Below are 15,720 nucleotides of genomic sequence, written 5' to 3'. Positions count from 1 at the left end.
TAGTGGATTAGAGGAAATGAACCTTCATTTCCTATTGTATTTCAGTCTTATTTGTCTATATACCTCAAAAGACTACATCAGTAATGTGATTTTACATTAAATTCCTGGAAACACAAACAAACATTAAAGAGAAAATCCTTTGATCACTGCTCTCTCCCACTCCACTCCTCACCCCTTGGGCCTCTTCCTCTACTTTCTACCCCTAGAAGCAGCCATTATCCTGAGTTTGGTACATATCCTTTCAACTCATTTTTAAAAAGTCTCTCCTTCCCCTATCTCTGTCCATATATGCATATGTATAGACACATTTTAAGGGTTTTTAATTACATGTTATATGGAGGTTAATGAATCCATTGTGATGCCTGCAACATAAATCCCTATGTGCATTATTAAATAGAACAAAAACTAATTATTATCACTTCTATCCTTTCCATTAATATTCATATCATATAAATAAACCATGGTGTAATGGGAGATCTGAATCCCTATAATTGACTCTAATAGCCATCCTAATTCATCCCATGCCCTCAAGATAACACCATACTGTATTTCAGGAGGCTATTTTAATTTCAAGGAAGGTAAACAGGATTAATTTCAAGGGGCTGCAGATTCCGTGTGGGACCAAAGCACTCAATTTGATTATAGATTTGATAATTGATTAACTCATTCTTAAACTCCAAAAGTGATATCTAAGTTACTGTATAATGGGAGTAGACAATTAAATCGACCATTTAAAAAGTGGAACCTTGTGAACTAACCCAAATATTTAACAGGCACTCTGCTGGTATTTGGTTTCATAGGAGAAAATATTTGATTATTTAGGTTTGGAGGAGGACTCTGGCATTATCCAGCAGTCAGAGTGACTGATCAGGTATAACAGGTTTCCTGGCTGCAGTATGAAAGCTAGATGGCCATGATTTGTTACTCAAATCTCTTGATTTTTTTTTTTTCTGGAAATGATTTCTCTTTATACAAAATACCTGGTGGCAGCACATATCTTTCATATTTTCATGTAGTTGAGTCTGAATTTCTCATGTTTCCTGGGCCTTCTTTAAACTCTGAGGATTAAGATACCATCTCAGGTAATCTTAAGGCAAAGGCCATTTGATTATTTTTCTTGGCAGCTGGATCTGCAACTGTCTTAAACTATCTTAAGAAAAACTAGGGAAAGGACTGAATAATAAGACCCCAGGGCTTCCCTGGTGGTGCAGTGGTTAAGAATCCTCCTGCCAGTGCAGGGGACACTGGTTCAATCCCTGGTCCGGGAAGATCCCACATGCCGCGGAGCAACTAAGCCCGTGTGCCACAACTACTGACTCTGTGCTCTAGAGCCTGCGAGCCACAACTACTGAGCCCGCATGCCACAACTAATGAAGCCTGTGCACCTAGAGCCCCTGCTCTGCAACAAGAGAGGCCATGGCAAGAGAAGCCCACGCACCTCAATGAAGAGCAGCCCCTGCTCGCCGCAACTAGAGAAAGCCCGTGCACAGCAATGAAGACCCAACACGGCCAAATATAAATAAGTAAAATAAACTTATAAAGAAAAAAAAAAGACCCCATACCAAAATTATTTTTAAAGTTTCAAAATTTTAATTCACTCTATTTAAAAACACTATGCTCCCTTTTTCGATCACTCTACCACTAACTCACTCATGCTAAAATGTTATATTGCCTTTTTAGGAGACGAGAAAGCAGTGCTACCTTGTTTTTCAGTTCGTTTTGAATTAGAATTTAGTAGGAATATCAGACAGATACTAGTTGCAGCACTTAACCTATATTCTAGCTCCTCTTCCCCATTCATCATGGAGACCTACTCAGTAAATGGAGTTGGGCATTTACATAAAATAGCAAGTGAGGAATGAGCAGAAGCACTGTGCTCATGTAGTACCCACACTAAGACCTTTGAGGCAGTGAGAAAAAACAAGATGTGCAGTAAGCCTAATTCAGTTTGGATTTATTTTGTATGCTTAATGATTAGTGTAAAAGAACTCTGCCCATTTTAGCTTACAATTAGCATCCACAACCCCTTTTTCACAGAGCTGTAACCCTAATTTTTTTTTAAAAAAAGAACATCTATTATATGTCAGATTCTGGATATGGTGTTTTGTGTATCTTTCTCTCCTTGTTCAGCACTTAACAGCTTTTCCGGGAGAGTAGGTATTAGTATTATTCCCATTTTTTAGATGAAGTTCAAAGAGGTCAGGAGACTTGACCAAAGACTGACTGGCAACTGGGGGTTGGGGAGAACCATTTTGAAATCTGGAAGGTCTGCCGCCCCTTTTCTGGTCAGGCTCTAACCCAGACCTGGGTTTAAACAGCCTAGAAGGCAGTGAAGCGGGACAAATGCTGGGCTTCACTTCACCAGGCTCTGCTGCCAGGCAGATGTGTGACCTTAGGTATTTGGACTGCAGTGGCCTCTACCCTGAAGAGAAGATCTTTCCACCGCAAACCAGATGATCCGCGAGGCCTGGCGATCCACGTGCTGCAGGGCCCAGTTTTGACCATTTCTCAAACCGGTGTTGCTGGAGGAAGCCAGCTGACTACCACGCCCTCCTTGGAACTTACCAGACTGGCCTCTTTCAGTATCTGTATGCTTATCAAGGTGCAAAACATACTAACACAGAGCCCGGCCCCGAGGGCACCTAGGTTTTCCCACACCGCCCCCAGAGTCCACTGTACGAGAATTGGGGAAGAATCCTGGGTGTTTATTGCTAATTACATCTCGCTTGTGGGGAGAGGCTCTTGACAGCGTTCCAAGTGGGGTTCTCTTAGACGCTGCAGACCCAGGGCAGGTTTTCTCCGGAACGCGCGTCCGGGTGTCCGCGGCGGGGTGAAGAGGGAGAAGAGGGTGCAGGAGATAGCCACAGCGAACTCACGCAGCCCCGCACGCCTTCCCCCTGCGCATCCTGCGGCGCCGGCCTCCGCGGAGGAAGGCGAGGGACAGCGGCGGCCGCAGGCTAGGCACGGGTTGCGGGCCCAGGTGCCACCGTGGGTGCCTCCTACGTCCCCACCTCCTGCCCCCGGGCTACCGGCCTGTCCCCGCCCCTCCGCCTGCCTGCAGGTGAAGCAGCCAAGGCCGCTGAGTAGGTGCGTGGGGATGATCTCACCCGCGCGCTCCGCGCCAGGAGGAGGAGGAGCGGGAGCAAACCCAACTTCCGGGTAGTGAAGCCGCAAGCCACCGGCATCTTGCTTTTTCTTCCCCCTCCCCCCACTGTACCCCTCGCCTCTCCCTCCTTTCCTTTTATTCCCGGCCCCACCTGCCAAAATGAACAGCTCGGACGAGGAGAAGCAGCTGCAGCTCATCTCCAGTCTGAAGGAGCAAGGTAGGCGGGCGTGTGGCCGCCAGGTGCGGGCAGCCGCGGCCCATGGGCGGGGACGGCCTCAGGGCGCTGGCTTTGCGGTGGTGGAAGCTGGGCGGGAGGTGTTGCGGCCGTCGTAGTCACCCCCAGTAGCTCCGTCACCCGTGGAAAAGCATTCTCCGCGCCCCGCGCGCTTTGGCGAGCTCGGGGCAGAGGGTAACGTGCTTTGCTTGTGCCTGGGAGTGTCGTGCCAGGCAGGGCGGGAAGCGCTACCCGTTGGTCGCTTTAGCCGGCCATGGGGGTTGAGGAGAAGGGCCAAGGATTTGGCGGGGACGAGGTCCCACGGTACCACCGTACACGCGGGGGAAGCGAGTGGGGCTGGTTATTTTGGAGAGGCGGCGGTTTAGGCAGCTCTGCTGGCCTCGCTCCCTGGCCTCGGCCCCCCCTTGCACGTTGGCGCCTGGGGCGCTGCTTGACAGCCTTTCCGAGCTTTTCATTCTGGTTTGGCCTAGTTCCTCTTTCCTTAGCAGCGAGGATTTGCAGGCCATGGTGTGTTTTATCGCTTCCCATTTTTAGCAATTTATTTGTCAGTGAGGCAACACCCTGCCTATGCGGGGCTTCTTGAATTAGGACTTGGCTCTGGTTCGCAGGAAAGCCATGTACATGCATTTCTGCATTGCCTGGTAACTAGATAAAGAACTGTTTTTATCTCTTAATAAAGAACTGTTGTAGTCAGTGATTTTCATCACTTAACCATACTTCTGAACAAAGCCAAATTAAGATCATATGTGAACCTAACACTTTTTAAATTTAAAATTATTATTACCCTGACCAAAGGTGGCCTGAGAATATGGGTTAAGAAAGAGGAACCATGCAGATTTAGGAAGTAAAAATGTGTAGGAACATGTTTTCCTGAATAACTTGCTTACATGGCCGTATAGTGGAAGGGGCCCCGCTCTGTGGCTAATCCCAGCTCTTTCACTTCTCTTGACTTTACTCACCAACTCTGTGAACTTGGAAGAGTCTCTTCCCTTCCGTGGGTCTTATGGTTAATCAGGCCTGACCTGACTAGGCGCAAGAGCTAAACCAGATGATTTTATGAGGTCTGTCCAGTACTGTGACCTGTTGCTCCTTGAGACCACAGACATACCATTCGTAAGGGTATTTTGATCCCTCTAGAGTCCACACTCCTGGAAACAAATCTCAACATGACTGTTTAGTAACTGTGTGACCTTGGGGAAATTATCAATATTTAACTTCTCGAAAATGGACAGAACACATTCCTCTGTGGTATCTAGCATCTAGAAAGTGCTGGATAAATATTAATGGCTTTTGACTTCCCACGTACTGTCAACGCCCATCCTAGATTAGTCTAAGGTCATAAAGTCACAAGAATCAGTGAATCTAGTGGGTGGGCAACATGCCTTTATCTGGAATTTCTCAAATGTTTTAGTGAAGGACTGGATTTTATTAGTATTTTATTCCTGATAACACTACCCCCCTCACCCAACATAAAGACTCTTAATTCATATTCTAGACTGTTGGAGCTTTCATTATTGGTAATATCTGTCAGTGGATACCAGATCTTTTGATGGATGTTCAGTTTTCAAATAATGTTAAAATTTTAAATTTCACTTTTTTTCATTATGTATATAATTTCAAGGATAATTTAACAGTGCAGATAATCCACAAGTTATTTGTATTTGATTTTGGAACACATCTCTATCTCTGTGTTGGATTTGAGACTTGAGAAAAACGGACGATTCTTAAGTTTCTGGTTCTCCAGTTATGTTGGAAAACAAACAAATCCATGCATTAGTATTTTTAGAGGATATATTTCCTCAATTTTGAGGATGTCAAAGGCAATAGAACAGTTAGACTTTGAAATTTGTGTTTCTTAAAGCGTATACTTTTTTTTTTAGGATATTGAGTCTGGTTACACAGGTGTTGGGGTTTTTATCAGCCCATGGTGTAAGTTTTATACATTTCAAACTTGGGGCATTTGTCAGTGGATCATAGACTGTGATAGCAAGTGACTTATTTCAAGAGTATTTAATTGCTGTTTAACCTACGGAACTAACTGGGAGGCTAGGGATTTGAGGTGGAAAACCTGGCAACTAGGTGTTTGGGCTCTTACCAATATTATGATCAATTTTGTAAGCCGGTGTGTGTGATTTATTTTTAAAAGTAGACAGTACTTTTTACATCCTGTTTAACATTGTGAATAATTCCACTACTATTTAATGTGAACAAGAAGAGCCATTATCGATTAAATACTCTGCTTTTCTTTTTTTAGGCTGAGTAAACCTATTCATTTACTCCTTTGACAAATACTAGGTACCTGTCATGTGATGCCCATGTGCTGGGCACTGGGGGAAGAGATGGTGAACCAGACAGACAAGTTTATTGTCTAGTAGACAGTCATTAGTAGACAGTCATTAATCAAATAATCATACAAATCAGTTTGTACAATTAAAATTTTTTTTCTAGGATAGATTCTTAGGAATGGAATTGTTGGCTTAGAGGGCATATACGTATAAAGTTTTGCTAGGCATTGCAAAAGTGCCCCCCTCCCCAGATGGCTGTACCAGTTCACATTCCCCCCAGAAGTGTCCATTTTCCCATGCATTGGTCAACAGTAACCAACAGCAGTCTTTACTAATTTGACAGCCTGACAGGTTGCTTAATTTTTGCCAATCTGATGAACAAAAATGGTACCTTTAAAAAATTTGTTTCACCTGGTAATTAGTGAGGTTTGGAATCTTTTTACATGTTTGTTGGCCATTTAGGTTTCATCATATCGTTTCTTCCCTGGTGTATTTTAAGTCTAAAATTTGAACCCATTCCCCAGGAGGGTGTTCAGAAAGAAGGTTGCCATCAACTCTAAATGGCAAAGCTGACAGCAGCCTTCCCTAATGTGAAGTCTTTAGTGGTGTGGTGAATAAGGTTGCTTTTGACAAAAGTTGTGAAATGTAATGACGGAGTCTGTCATAATATGAACAATCTCTAATTTATACTTAACATTCCCTAAGCTCTATGTCTTATAAATCACACCCACTTCTGAATTACTTCAAAACATTGTATGTTCCCTTCTAGTGAATGGTATAATTAGCTATATTATGTCTTTCTAGAAAGTTATATTATGCCCCTTTAAAAAAAATTAGCCAGTGTGCGATTGCTTATGTTCAAGCAGATGTTGAGGTAATGAGGTAATTCTCCTTTTGTCTTTTTTGCCCCTTTATTTTATTGGACTGATTGACATCTTTAATGCACTGAGAAATGGCAACTTGCGATACTATTTCCAATGCATATGTCCTAGCTTACTAAAGTGGACATTTTCCTTACAAAACATAATACAATGTTCAGAATTCTGTTGGGAAATGATAGACTTAGCTCAGCATTTGTTTAAGGTACATGATTTTCTTTGTATTTCATTCAGCCCACATGCATTGAATATTCATAGCCAGGCACTGTGCTAGGCCTCAGAGATATAGAGATGGAAAAAACCTTGTCCCTGCTGGTGAAGAGTTCCTAGTTTAGAGATGGTGGTAGAGTGTCTAACTAGCCTCATTTGGGTCATGTGTTTAAAGTCCTTTGGCCAGGGAAGGGCAGGGCACCTTGATTGGCAGCCTCCACAAAGACCAATGGATTGGAGTAGTCCAAAAAAGACTGGTGTGCCACTACCAGAAGGGGGGAAGCGGGCTAGAAAGACACAAACAGCAGATGTCCACTAAACTGTCATCATAATGCCATGGCATTTGGATCTTGTTGAGGAAGTTTTGAAGAGAATGATTGCCACTTAGCAAAAAGGATGTTCTAATGTAAGACCAAAACAACAACAACAAACAAATAAAAGTTATGGGCTATTCTTGGACTGACACTATTTAAAATGGTAAGATAATTGGTTTTAAAGCAAGGTAACCTTCTTTCATCTTGAGAGTTGGTATCATTTTCTCCAAGATTATTGAGCTAGTGCTTAAGGTTCACATGGAAATTCAGTCAAGTTTATTCTTAGAACAGAGTTAGTAATTAAAAGAGGCTTCCAGTGTTCCCTTGGCTTCCAGGTTAGGAAGTAGCTAGAGCATTATTTTGACCAAAGGGTCTGAAACTGTTGTCTACCACAATGACCCTATTTATCTGGAAAAGCTGAAGCATTGTCAATCTCGGGTCCATACAAAGTCAGTCAGTAGAAAGCCGTTTGGGACTAAATGGTTGCCTTGGTGTCAGGTGCAAACCTGGCTTTACACCACTATTTTCCAGGTGTGGTCCAGGGACTAACTGTATCTGAACAACCAGGGTACATATGTACTTACTTAGTTACCTCTGAAAAGGCTGGTAAATTTATATTTCTTCATCTGGTTACATTTTTGTAAGATTTGTATTTAAAATTTTTTGCTTTTAGAACAAAGTATTACATGGATTGAGAAAACTGCACAGAATACAAATGAACATCTCAGTGAATTATTTTTAAAAAGCAAGTATGTTTCTAACAACGCTTAAATCAGAACATTTCCAGAAGCCCCTTCATAACCCCTCCAATCACTATCACCTTCCTCTTCCCAAAGATATCCAGTGCCACCAAAGATAAGTTTTGCAAGTTTCTGAAATGTACATAAATGGAATCATACAGTGTGTGTTATTTGCTTCTGTCCTCTTTCACTCATTATGTGTGTGAGATTTATCAGTATTGTCCCATGTAGTTATAGTTTGTTTGTTCGCATTGCTGAGTAGTATTCCACTGTATGAACATACCAAAAAAAATGTAAGCTAATATAGTGGAGATCAGGGGTCAGCAGACTTTTTCTGTAAATGGCAGAGATAAGTATTTTAGGCATTGTGGGCCATATGATTTTTGTAAACCAGAGTATTAAAAATGCATTTTCCTAAAGTTGGTGAGCCACTGCCAAAGAGGCCCCAGTTGGGGTGACCCTCTGTGAGATGGACATTCAGCATGGCCTGAGGAACTACAACTTCTAGTCAGAATTTCACTATTCACCTAACACTGCTGTTAGGTAGATCAGTCTTACTTTTGTTTTTTTTAAAAATTAAATAAACATATGCTCACAGAAGAAAAAAGCATATGGAGTAAAAAGTACAATTACCTGTTCCTTCTAACTCATTATTTCTCAATCTTTATTTCATTATACTCTCCAAAGGAGTCTTTTTAGACATTTTTTCCCCTAATCACTTCCCCTCCCCATGAAATTTTAATACCACTGATACGCTCTGCATCTTTTTGTGTACTGTGATCCTTTGGAGAGCTACAGGCCATTGTCATATCTAATATTTTTTTCCTCTTTGAGGATGACCCGTTGATAATGCATGTTCTAACCCCGTTTCCATTTCTCAAAGTTACCTACTGTTAACCTTTTGTTGTATTTCCTTCTGGAAATTGTTTGTATGTACATATATATTTGTCAGTTAATATATATTATAGAATTCATACCACTACATATAGAGTTAAACCTTTAAAAATTGATCGCATAATGTTCCCTGTATGGATCTCCCGCAGTGTAGTTAATGTCCTCTGGAAAACAAACTTCTGTATTTCTATTTTTTTTATTAAAAATAATGCTTCTGGCAATAGAGAAGAGTTGGAGACATCAGTATGAACTCATGTTTAGCTTAATATAGATACCGATGGTTACATATAGAAATATTTACAGATGTGTATATACGTATTGGGTTAGTATACAGGCATTTATTTCCTTGCTCTTTCAGCTGAGAGCCTAGGTGTACCAGTAACAGTGAGCACATCTAGCTCCAGAACATGGCTTGTAATACCATTTTCCAGTAAAAGGAACAGGGCTCCTGGGAGAAATGGCTGATTCTAGGGCTGGAGTGACTGGGGCAGGATATATACAAGATGAGCCTGGAGTATCTTGTAGTTACTAGAAAGTAAGGAAGTGCTCAAAAAAATGAGCCCGCAATGATGGGGATATATCAAAGAGATATAAGAACCAACTGAAAGAACTTCCAATGGCCAAAGATGGAACAATTTGAACAACAAAATACTGGATTATAACCCAAAGTATAAAATAAATATTCATGAGTCCATACTGATATAAATTAATGAGAAGAGACACATCTTCCATGCAGAACAGTTCCAAATAATTTATGTATCCTCCCGCTCAAAGGGCTGTGGAGCATAATGCCCTGCTCTGTAAGTGTGCGGTGTGCGTAGTGACTTCCTTCCAAAGAGAGGACAGTATGGAAAGGGGGGTAAATAGTAACTTTAAAGTGGAGAAACCTGACAGACATTATCTCAGTTAGGTGATCTAGGTCAACTTCAATAGTGATTTAAGTCATGTTGATAGTATGTACCTTTGATGTGAGATGATGAAAATGGCACTTCACCTCTGTGGTCCTCCCCTAAAAACCTATAGCCCCAGTCTCATCATGAGGAAAACATTCCAGGTTGGGGAACATTTTACAAAATATCTGATCAGTGCTCCTCAAAGTTATCAAGTTAAGGACTTTTTTTTTTTTTGCGGTACGCGGGCCTTTCACTGTTGTGGCCTCTCCTGTTGGCGGAGCACAGGCTCCAGACGCACAGGTTCAGCGGCCATGGCTCACGGGCCCAGCCGTGAATCTAAAGTTTATAAAACCAAAATTTTTTCAAAACAGTAATGCTGCTTACATCCTTTGTACACATATATCTCTGTAAGTGCAGCTGTAGGAAAAATTCTGAGAAGTGGAATCGTTAGATCCAAAAAGTATGTATATTTTAAACTTTGTTGTGCTGTAGATTTTATTCTGTAGAGCTGTTAACACAGCCAAGCTTTGCTTTAAAATGTAGAAGGAACACTGCTTTTTTCTCTGCTTCCCATGTTAGCTAAGCATTTTATTTCATTTATTTTTTATTGATGTGTCTAAGCATTGTAAACATTAAAACACGAGTTCTGAATTTTTTGTTTGGTGCAGTGAACAGTAATATATTAGGATCCTTTTAGTTACTTGATTCTATCTCAAATTCTCTATGGCACAAATCAGGGTATGATTCTGAGATTGAGATTATATATATATATGTATATCTCAACATATATGTATGTACATATACATACACAGATGTGTGTATATATATATATATATATATATTTGTTTTAAATACGGCTTCGAGGAGCAGTTTTAGATTACAGAAAAATGGAGCAGAAGGTACAGAGAATTCCCTCATCTTCCCCCTCCCTGCCCCCGTTTTCCCTTATTATTATCATCTTGCATTAGTGTGGTACAGGTCTTAGAATTGATGAGCCAATATTGATACATTATTATTAACTAAAGTCCGTAGTTTGCATTAGGGTTTATTCTTTTTTTTTTTTTTTTGCTGTACGTGGGCCTCTCACTGCTGTGGCCTCTCCCGTTGCGGAGCACAGGCTCCGGACGCGCAGGCTCAGCGGCCATGGCTCACGGGCCCAGCCGCTCCGCGGCATGTGGGATCTTCCCAGACAGGGGCACGAACCCACATCCCCTGCATCGGTAGGCAGTTTCTCAACCACTGAGCCACCAGGGAAGCCCCAGGGTTTATTCTTTATGTTGTATATTCCATGGGTTTTGACAGATGCATGACATGTACCCATCATTACATTATCAAACAGAATAATTTCACTGCTCCAAAAATTTCCTGTGTTCTACCTGTTCATCCCTCTCACCTTACCCTGGAACTCCTGGCAACTAGTGATCTTTTTACTGGCTCCGTAGTTTTGCTTTTTCCATAATGTTATGTAGTTATAATTGTACAGAGTATAGCATTTTTAGATTGGCTTCTTGCATGTAGCAATATGCATTTGGGCTTCCTGCATGTCTTTTGTGCTTGACAGCTCATTTGTTTCTCTTTATCACTGAATAATACTCCCATTGTATAGATGTACCGTTGTTAGTTTATCCATTCACTTGTTGGTGAACATCACAGTTGCTTCCAAGTTTTGGCAGTTAAGAATAAAACTGCTATAAACATTCATGTAGTGGTAGGGTATGGGGGAAGGAAATAGTCCTGTGATAGGGTCTCTGTTTTTAAGTGAGCCTGTGCCCCAGAGCTGTGACTTTCACAAGTGCTTCTCAGTTCCAGTTTTCCCTGTCCGTGAGACAAGAAGGCTACAGGTGCTGGAGTTGGTTTTTACCTTCCCTTTAATCTGTTAGGCTCTAATAAAATAATTTCTCTTGAGGGAAGGTCTTGTTATAAAGAACAGAATGCTCTGGGCATATTTCGTGATGGCTACTTTTCCCCTCCCCTGCCAGAAACAGTAGGGAAATTTTCTCAGTATTCACTGTGAGGACCTGGTAGTACTCCTGGAGTTAAAACTCAAAAAAGTGTTGGGGCTTCTTAAGATCGGCCCATGCCTAGAGTTTTTAACTCTCAAACTTGTTGGAACTGAGCCTCTAGCAATTTGTTAGTTACAGTTTAGATTTTTTTTCCTATCTTGGCACATGAGGGTGTTTCTGCACCTTGGCTTCTGCTCCAGTAAGTTGTGATCCTCTGTATCTGTCTGAGTGTATCTCTAATTTTTGGAGTCGTGATTTGCCCTGTGACTTCAGTTCTCTCATGGATCCAAGAAGAGTTGTTGATTTTCAGTGTGTTAAGCTTTTTTTGTTGTTGTGAGGACCAGAGTGTCGGCTTACAAGCTCCTTACATGCCAGACCAGAAACCAGACTTATATACATATTTTAAAGTTCTCAGTTTCCTTCCTTTCTGGTGGTTAACTTGAAGTCATTAATATAGTTTGTTGAGATTACTTCTTAAGCATCATTAAATCATTAACACTGTACTGTGTGTTCTGTCAGGTGAAGAGTGAATTTCAGGTTTGCTATAATTTCTTTTTAGATATGAAATCTCTCACCTTTGTTTTTTGATCAGGTTTTCCAGCAGTGTTTCCCTGGCTTTTCTAATGCTTTAATTAACAACTGAGGTATAAACAACTTCTCTTTCTATCCTGGCTTTAAGAGCAGAACCTACTGGGATGTGTGCAGAAGTGAATAAGGTCCTAATTGAACATTATCTGTTATGACTTATGTCCTCATACCCCATTAGTAAGAGATGTTTCAAGGCTCCATGAGCCTCAAAGATGTAAACTCAGTGGATGAGAATATACATTAGAAGATCTCATGAGGCAGTGTTTTTCTGGTTACATTTGATGGCTATTTAAAGCTTCATTTTTATTAAGTATCTTGTTGTAACATATGATTTAAGAGGCCCTTTTAATATGGGGAGGAAAGTATGTGCTCTTTCATGATTTGTTCATGTGAAGACCTAGATCCATTCTTCCTCCTTCCTGAATTTAACACACATTTATCAAGTGCCTACAATATGTCAGGCATTGTGCTAGAAGAGAGCATCTGGATGCATAAAGACATAGTCTTCAACCTAGAGGGTTATTTCTGGTCTAGTGCTTTAGCACACTGCACACAGTAGTGCTCATAACTGTTTTGTACATGGATGACCTTTAGGATCAGTAGACTGGTTCTGCTTCCACCATTCCTTACTGTGGGATTTGACCTTTCTATGCATTTGTGTCTTCACTTTTAAAGGGGAGATGTTAATATTTGGCTTAATTGCTCTACATCACAGATTTATATGAACCACTCATTTCATTCAACATAGGCATAGACTCTGTGCTTTGTATTCTGCTGAGTGTAAGGTATATAGCAAGGAATTGAGTGGGAGAAAAGACAAGAAAACAGACCTGTGTTCAGACAACTTATAATGTTGCATGTAGATGCTCCAGTAGAGATCTATGAACAGTATACTTTGGTAGTATATTAGAAATATAAATGCTGATTTTTGCCCCCATTATATGGGGAGAGTTTCTTAGAAGAAATGACAGTTGAACTGCATTGAAAAGGAGGAGGTAGGGAAGATGCGGAAGGGAAGACCTTGCAGGCAGAAGGGAAAATATTTGTAAAGACACTTGGGTATGAAAGGTCTTAGAGGGTTTAGGGAAGCATTGGGACTTTGGGTATGATGGAGTGAGTGTGGTCTCTGATTGGGGAGAGGAGAGGAGAGTGGGGTTCCCAGGTGGTGAAGCTAACATCTTTGGTGGTTTTTAAACACGAGAATGAAATAAGCAGGTTTCTTTGTTACAGTGCTAACTAGTATCTACCTTGTAAAGAATGAACTTGGCGTAGAGGGAAGCTAGAGGCTAGATGAGAGGGTTTTGCTATTATTGAGGGTCAGAAATAGGGCAGAGATACTGGCGATAGAGGAAGGGCAGATTGGAGAGACATTTTGAGATCTGAGCAGTTGATGATCCTTTGGTGGTGGGGGAAAGTGGGGAATCAAGGGTGATCCTGAGGTACTAGCTTGAGAACTAGGTAGATGATGGTCCTGTATACAGGAAGTAAGAGGTTTGGGTGAAATGGAATTGATGAGTTCACTTTCTAACATGTTGAGTTTGAGGTACTTGTAAGGTATGTGGACAGAGATGTCCAGAACTGTGCTGTTCAGTAGAACTTTCAGCTGCGATGGAAGTGTTCTGTGGCCACTAGCCACACGTAGCTATTGAGCACTTGAAATGTGGTGAGAGCAGGTGAAGAGCTGAATTTTAAATTTTATTTAATTTTAATTAATGTAAATGTAAGTAGCCACATGTGGCTAGTGGCTACCATATTTGACAGTGCAAGTCTAGACAGTGTTGGTTGGAAATACTGATCTGGAGCTAATGCTAGGATAGGGTGGTTAAGCTTCCTGGGTCTGAGAGGTTTTCAGGGGCACTGGACTCTAAATTGCTCAAACTGCAAAAGGCCCAGGCAAGTTGATTGTTGCTCACCCTAGCCAGAGGTGTTATTGGCCTGTAGTTCTGAACTTTAGTTGTCATGTTTCTCAAACAACTAAGTCTACTCAGCTGCTTCCTGGGATGGCTGTGTCATGGTTTGCAGCTTGTAAAGAAAATTCTCTTTCTTGGCCTTAGTGGGTTAGAATATAGAACCAGCATGATTCTTGAAGCACATGCTTTGCCTGATATTCTCTTTGTTTTCTCCACATTTTCCTTTTTCTTCCATTCTATACTCCTATGTAGTGAGTCCCCTCTTTGGCTGCAAATTAAAATCACCTGGGGTGCTTACCTCTTAAATACGGATGTCCAAGGTCCACCTAGTTAAATGAGAATCTTGGGTTGGGGGTGAGTGGAGAGGAGGCTAGAGAGCTGTAGCATTTAAAAGCTCCCCTGGTGATTCTAATGTGCAGCCAGGATTGAAAAGTACAGCTTCAGACATGCTTCCACTTCTTTGCCACCTTCTTTTTTTACTACAACAAACTACAGTCGATCTTTAACCCCCTCTCTCCTCCTTTTCTTTGGTGGAAGGTAGTAGTACTTAGGATTTCAGAGATTTTCTGCTCTGCCATCTTTCAGGCCATGTATCACCGAAGTAAGCCTGAGACCGAAGGCATTAGGGAGCAGCCTGATCTCTTGCTGTATCAGTAATGATAACCTTTGTTTAACATGCATCCAGCATTTAATATGCCTAAGCACTCTTGTTGCATGTTAGCTCACCTACTCTTAATAAGAACACTATGAGAGATGTACAGTTATTATTCCTATTTTCCAGATGAGGAATCTGAGACGCAGAGAGTAACCAGTTTGCCCAAGGTACCTGGCTAAGTTAAGTGCTTGGGCTGCACTTTTAAATTGCTGTGCTGTGTGACTTTACAGTATAGTGAACTATGCTGTATCTGTAAATGCAAGGGATGAAGTCTTCCCAAGCTGCAGATGTCTTTCACATGACAGAGAATTGGTCAAAATCATTTCTTCTTTTTTTATTAATTCAAAATTTGGAGGATCTCTCTCATTAAATCACTTGAGTTTCACAGCTTATGTTAAAAATTTTTGAAACTGTGAGCCAGCTGTAAAACGGTAAGGCTTTCTCTGTGACCTTTGGCATTGCCAAAAGAGAAGAAGCTGAATAACGTAGGTCATTATAGTTTTTACCAGTTTTGCTAAAGATGCGGTTACACATGTTTTCACTATGATATATGTGAATATTGTTTAGGGCAGTAATCTTGGTTTTTTTAAATTCAAAGAAATAAAAATATAAGTAAATATTTTTCGTTTATGCCCAATTCCCCAACTGCCCCTTCCCACTACCAAATGGTTGAATTCTTCCCATACTTTTCCTCTCCTTTCCCTGTACTTGGCTTCATTTTTTTTTTTTTTTAAGTTGCTTACAGTCACGGAAAGCATGTTTTCTGTTGTTTCCATTAAGATATGATAGGTAAAGATTCATAATTAATGCTTTTCATAAAGACCCAGTAATTGGGAGTCTATAGTGTTTCGCCTGGATTCTGTTGGCATTATAATGGAAGAACAGTGTCGGTATTTTTAAAAAGGCCTTCATAGCCGTTATCTGGTGCTTTAAATAGAAAAAAAAAATTTCTTACTGTCTTTTTTTTTTCTGTATGCCTGTAAAGTAGGTCATCAGGAATAGAGTGGTA

At 41.0% G+C, this 15,720-nt stretch overlaps 1 protein-coding gene across 5 annotated transcripts in view; it reads left to right on the top strand.

The window, feature by feature from the left end:
- Positions 1 to 2,944: 2,944 nt before the first annotated feature.
- The window catches only part of SHTN1 (shootin 1), a 101,421-nt gene continuing 88,645 nt past the window's right edge, over positions 2,945 to 15,720 (top strand). For 2 of the 5 annotated variants that reach the window (XM_029245731.1, XM_029245732.1), the window contains exon 1: positions 2,945 to 3,323. In XM_029245731.1, the coding sequence (XP_029101564.1) occupies positions 3,266 to 3,323 (58 nt within the window). In that variant the 5' untranslated portion in view covers positions 2,945 to 3,265. Of the gene's footprint in view, positions 3,324 to 3,481; positions 3,516 to 15,720 lie in introns of those variants that run through there. The other 3 variants (XM_029245734.1, XM_029245733.1, XM_029245735.1) reach the window with 3 other exon arrangements.

This window comes from Monodon monoceros, unplaced genomic scaffold (assembly GCF_005190385.1).
Source record: "Monodon monoceros isolate NGI ecotype Baffin Bay Population unplaced genomic scaffold, NGI_Narwhal_1 Super_Scaffold_4, whole genome shotgun sequence".
Lineage (NCBI taxonomy): Eukaryota > Metazoa > Chordata > Mammalia > Artiodactyla > Monodontidae > Monodon > Monodon monoceros.
Note: the sequence above shows the minus strand (reverse complement) of the source record. Positions and strands in the feature narration are given on the sequence as shown.